The following is a 6,398-nucleotide window of genomic DNA, read 5'->3' on the forward strand; positions in this document are numbered from 1 at the left end:
ACATTAAAATTCATTGCCCTCATCTACATGTATATATACACAAACAAATGACTTTATGTTCGTTTAAGGTGTACATATATACTATTATTTGCATATGTTGAACAAAAATGTTATTGGGGACCATGTTGAATTTTCTGTCATTTTTTAAATCACTGCAAATTAAAAGCAACAAGCAAGAGACACAGGCTTTGAAGCACAATGAGCTCTTTCCAATTGAAAATATGCTTGATATCTTTCCAGGTGATTTGTACATAGTCAAGTACTATGTCTTTGCGTCTCCAAAGTATATTTTCAAGGCTAATTGTTTATTTTATTAGATATTTATATTGTTGTTCTATATCACAATATACTGTACTATATGCAACACTGGAGGAAGGAGGAAGACAATGGCTTGGACTGATAAAGGTCTATCACTAAATAAAGGGAAATCAATATGATTGAACTATTTTGGTTTTGTGTTTGAGGTTTTCTTTTGGTTTACAATGCAATAAATGCACTATGTAAGTGTGTAAACCCTCTTCCAGTAGTTAACTAAGCACTAAGTTCGAAAAAAGAAAGGGGGAAAAAATTAAGAAAAGTGTTCTACCTGATGCTGAGCAGAACTATTTTGTGCTCTGGGGAAGGAAAAATAATTTAAAAGAAAAGAAAAAAGAAAAAGAATGGTCTCTGCATGGTTTCTGTCACTTTTGCATGTGTTATTGATGCATAACGTGTTTTTAAATCAATTTATAGATTTTTCGCTAAAGTTTTATGAATTCATTTTAATATTAGGCCTATACAATAATATTTTATTTTTTTACAATCACAAATTCATTTTAAATGGTCTTGCGGTGTAACAAATTAATTTTCAAATATAGTCTGTAAGTTGATATGAAATTATAAAAGCGGCATGCTCAATAATTATAAAAGAATCAAAATAGTGATGATGACATGTCAACTTTAACCACACATGTAGAATTATTGAGGAATCACAAAAATAAATTCCAAAATTTCCACTAGAGGTCAGTGCAGAAGCACTGCAAAAGCAAAATTATTCAAATTCTGCTTCTGATCTTTTCTAAAACTTTAGAAAACGATATTTTTGTTATTTCTACATGCAGCTTTCATATTTATAAAACGTGAAATTAAGTAATTGTTACTTATGAGACTTTCTAGTGTAATATAAATTAGTCCATTTGATTCAGTGACATTAAATGATATTTTTGACTTTAATAAAAGTTAATGTTACAACATTAAGCACGTTTTAGATTACCTGCTAAAACATTTTTACAGTGCATGCATTTTTATGAAGCAGTGAGGTCACATTTTGTCATATATTAAACTCAAAAACACACAAAATATAGGGCACTAAGGGACAACTTGCATATTTATGCTATATAGCACTCAATCCATTATGTTATAAATGTCAAATCTCATTTTCCACCATGTTGCCGTGAATTTAACAAGAATTTAGCAAGACTTTCATTTGTCCAAAGATCCTTAAATTTTAATATTCATTTTTCAGTGAACACTTTTTTTATATATAATTTCACATATCTACTTTATAATATGAAATGTGTCAACTATAAACACATTAAAGTTAAAAAAGTTTAACGTTTATGTGTTTAGCTTCTCTTTCATTAATTAATGAAAGAGAAATTAACTAGTTCAATTCAGCTATAAAAATATAGTGCTTTTTTTTTTCTTCATTGCTATCTGTTTTCTATATATATCAATATATAGCCATGTATGGACCATGCATACTGTATATTGCAGTATATTGAAAAATATAAGCACTAGCTTCCCATTTATATGGAAATTATTTAATATATAGAATTATATTTTCCAGTATATTACCATATATTTTTGTTTCATAACAGTGCAGCAAACTAGCTGCAGCGAATTACATTTCGAAACCCTTGCCTATACTGTATGAATGTGCTAGATTTGCAGTTCTAAAGTATGTCACGCTTGTTTGTAATTGTGTTTACAAGCACCGTGAAGCAGACACACCATACCTCCACACTTTTCCAACACTACTGAGTGGGTCACCCTGGCACAGGAACTCATTAACACATGCTAATTAGCTGCCTGCTGGGTCTCTGTCTGCTGCAAGTGGGCGGTTGTGGGTCAGGGGGTGTTGTTGAAGTCTTTCTCTTTCTCTCACAGTTGGTGTTCTAGAAGCAAGAGCTGATTACTGGTGTGGCCTGATATGCTCTCAGTATCACATTCCCTGTCATCAGAGCATATCGGGGCTGGTAGCAAAGCTCAAAGAGAGATTTGACTAATGAGAGAGCTGGAGAAAAAAAAGACAGAGGTGGTCCGGATCGGCTGACCAGAACGTAAAATTCGACAGAGCAGTTCCACTGATCCTCTTGACCTCGTTGCACTATTCATCAGATCCACACATGCTCCAGAACAAATAAGATTTGCCATTTTCATATGCTGCTTCTTTTCATTTCTGCATGCTCCATTTCTCTCCTGAGAGGCTGACACCGAAAATGCTTTCATTTTTATCTGCAAATGACACAGCCATCTGTCACACATGAGGGTTTATCTTTATCTCTGGCGCTGTCAACAAATGCTAAAAGTCCATCTACATAAGTTACATGCATGAAACGGCACATATATACAACATTACATGTGTTTAAACTTCCCTGTGGTGTATAACATCCCAGCACTGTTTTTATGGCACAGCTGAAACAAATGTCTTTGTTTGTTGCTTTAACAGGTAGATATGCAGTACAGATTTTTCACTGCAAGACTCAGACTGTGGATAAGACAATAAAGGACAGTTGTTTATATAGACCCACTACAGCAAAATGAGGGCAATCAAAATATTTAAGGTCTTCTCAGAAGGAAATTAGGGGATTCACAGATCATTAAAGGTTAGAGTCGTTATGTGGAGGGACAAGAATGTATGAACTCCTGTTGTCCTCATGTCTGTGGCTATTGATGCTGAAAGAAAACAGTTTAATTGGTTACTTTGGACACAATAGAACATGTCAGAATATGCAGGAATTCTGGAAAAACTGGCAAAGAGTCTAATTTAGTTTGCATGTGATAGACCTCATGACTACACATATAAATACTACACATACATTATTTTTTTCAGTGTATGCATATATGCGACATATGCATGTCTATATTCAAATACAAAAATGATAATAGTTTATTTTTAATTATTATTTTAAATATCATCTAATTTAAGATGTTACATTTTGTATTTTAATTTTAAATATATTTATAATTATGTCATTGTTACTAATTATTACAAATGATTGATACCTCTAATGTACACATTTATATCTTATAACACATATGTGTATCTATATGCAGAGTAGAGGTATTTAACAGACTTTTATCAAAAGAATCAATTATTACAGTACTTTGACATTCAACACTATTTTGTCTTACATAATTATCTGCAAAAGATGCCAAGTGACCACGAACCTCTAAGGTTAAACAGCAGTTGGAACCCAACTGCCACCTTCTGACACCTCTACAGCAGATTGTGTTGTGACACACGGGGCTGTTGATTATTCAGCTCCACCTGCTTTCCTGTGCTTTGTGCCCTGCTGTTACAGCAGGGGAATTCTTCTCTCATACATACTTCATGCGATTTCCACCCCTGCAGAGGATACTACGAGCCTCATCCATGATACCACTACCTGGTTCAGTAGGTTGAATGGCACATAAGATAACAAGGGTTTCCAGTCAAATTAAAGACAAAATATTGCAATTCCAGCACACAATTTGATCCTAAATGGTATTGGAAGTGTGACATGGGACAAGCATAGGGTCAAAAGCATGTTTGGGACACAAAATACTTGCTAAATCTTAATGTACTGCTCAATTGGATGTACTGCTCTGAAACCATTTAATGGTGTGAAATTAGGCCATCTAATTTCAATCTGGAGAATAAATTAATTTGCAAGTAGGGGAGAAGAGGGAAGTGTTTACGTAAGGTCTATTCCACTCAGCGAGCTGTCTTTGAGGTGTTTAACATACAAATATAACCTTGAAAGTGTCAGTGTCTCTGTGTGCCTGGTGTCTATCAGACCACTTTAGCCTTCTGAGACTCCCTGAGGGCTGAGATTTTAAACTGCCCCATCAGGCCAATAAACTTTTGGCCTCCCACTAATCATTAATCAAACTACAGTGTGTCCAAAACAAACAGAGACAGTGATCAAAGAGTAATTTGTCCAATAATCCAGTCAGTTAATACTGTAAACAAACCTTTTCATGGTTTTATTCAAGGGGATTTTTATGAGTCATGCGAGACTTTACTGTAAAATGACTTTAAAACTGAAAATAAACCTAACATTCATGTCACAATGGATACGTTTAATCAAGACTATGACAATTTTTTCAGGATTAGGGCAGAAAAATGTAATAGTTTAAGAATTAGCTATTGAAATTTTTGGGGATGTATTATCTGGGGGGCATTTGTTAACATATATGAATTAAAAAGACTCCGGGAAATGAAAGCAAAACACTAGTCTTAAGTCTTCCCCTAAAGAAAGCAGGCAATTCACAGATCATTAAAGGTGAAAGTAAAGTCAGTAGGCGGAGGGACAAGAACGTGTGAACAGTCCTATTGACCTCATGTCTGTGGCTATTGGAGAGAAAACAATCTAATTAATTACTCTGGAGACAATGAAGATGCCAGAATATGCAGGAAAAGCTGGCAAGTGGCATGATTTAGTTTGTATGTGTCAGACATTCAGTGTACTACTATATCCACTGTTATTCTCACAGGCTATGTGATTTATAATAGCCTATAAATCTATTTATATATAGTTTTGTAATCAAAGAACAACCCTAGTGTGGACATTTTGGACAACTCGTGTATAAAATTAGCATTTAAGTGGAATTTTTTTATTCGGTAAGGATGAGACAAAAGTTTCCCAAAAGGCTGAGTCGTCGGGGAAATATTACGTTTCCGGACGGAGAAGGAGGCAAGAAGAATGTGAGACGTCATGAGCATGGCGCAAGCTGATTGGCTGTTGTGCGGCACATATAAACCCCCAGTCCATCGTTCAATCACTTGGGCTGCGGGCAATTCGCGGTGTTGTATGTACAGAAACGGTTGTGAACTCGCGCATCCTCGTTTTGGTCTGTTTTAGGTGTTTTTTGGTAATATATATATATATATATATATAGTCTTTTGTAATCACAGAACAACCCTAGTGTGGACATTTAGGACAACTCGTGTATAAAATTAGCAATTTTGTGGAATTTTTTATACGGTAAGGATGAGATAAAAGTTTCCCAAAAGGCTGAGTCGTTGGGGAAATACGTTTCCGGACGGAGGAAAGAAGAAGAATGTGAGACGTCATGAGCATCGTGCAAGCTGATTGGCTGTTGTGCGGCATATATAAGCCCACAGTCCACCGTTCAGTCACTTCGACTGCGGGCAATTCACAGTGCTGTGTGGGCAGTGCACTCGCTCATTGTCGTGTTGGTCTGTTTTAGGTGTTTTTTTTTTTTATTTATCTTTGGTTCATTTTGTTAGGTTATAGGATAACGCAAAACCATGAAAGAGAGAAGAAACGCACAGCCATTGGTGGTCAGATGTAAACTGGTGCTGGTTGGGGATGTTCAATGCGGGAAAACTGCGATGTTACAGGTTTTGGCAAAGGATTGTTATCCAGAGGTCAGTACATTTTCCGAAAGAAGCCCATTCATTAAGTTAATTCTAAAATTATAGCCTAATGGTTTTGCCGAATAACAAACTATTGTTTTTCTCATGCATGTTGAGAATTTCGATGATTGTTTCATTGTAACATGCTTTGTTTACCAAGTAAGTTAGTCCATATAATTTATTTAACTGGCATAACAATAATGCATACATTAAATAGTTTTTCGTAGAGATAAAGAACGATACGTTAGCATTTAAAGTTTTTTATTCCTAAGCATCACATACATGCAGCATCACGTGCGCTGATCGGTGTTGATATGTTGCGTCTCCACAGACGTATGTGCCCACAGTATTTGAGAACTACACAGCCTGTCTGGAGCTCGATGACCAGCGTGGTGAATTGAGTTTATGGGATACATCAGGTAAGACTAAACGGATAATTCTTTCAGTTGCTAAATGTGACCCTGGACCACAAAACCAGTCTTAAGTTGCTGGGGTATATTTGTAGCAATAGCCAAAAATACATTGTATGGGTCAAAATTATTGATTTTTCTTTTATGCCAAAAATCATTAGTATATTAAGTAAAGATCATGTTCCATGTTCCTACTGTAAATATATAAAAAATGTATTTTTGATTAGTAATATGCATTGCTAAAAACTTCATTTGTACAACTTTAAAGGCGATTTTCTCAATATTTAGATTGTTTTGCACCCTCAGATTCCAGATTTTCAAATAGTTGTATCTCAGCCAAATATTGTCCTATCCTAACAAAC

General features: G+C 35.1%; 1 protein-coding gene across 1 annotated transcript in view; it reads left to right on the forward strand.

Moving 5' to 3' along the window:
• Positions 1-5,399: 5,399 nt before the first annotated feature.
• Positions 5,400-6,398, forward strand: part of LOC107716191 (rho-related GTP-binding protein Rho6-like) — a 12,317-nt gene continuing 11,318 nt past the window's right edge. The window contains exons 1-3 of the mRNA XM_016522553.1: positions 5,400-5,449; positions 5,482-5,638; positions 5,958-6,045. Coding sequence (XP_016378039.1) covers positions 5,519-5,638; positions 5,958-6,045 — 208 coding nt within the window. The 5' untranslated portion in view covers positions 5,400-5,449; positions 5,482-5,518. The remainder of the gene's footprint in view (positions 5,450-5,481; positions 5,639-5,957; positions 6,046-6,398) is intronic.

Source organism: Sinocyclocheilus rhinocerous, unplaced genomic scaffold (assembly GCF_001515625.1).
Source record: "Sinocyclocheilus rhinocerous isolate Xijiao unplaced genomic scaffold, SAMN03320098_v1.1 scaffold148, whole genome shotgun sequence".
NCBI classification, from domain to species: domain Eukaryota; kingdom Metazoa; phylum Chordata; class Actinopteri; order Cypriniformes; family Cyprinidae; genus Sinocyclocheilus; species Sinocyclocheilus rhinocerous.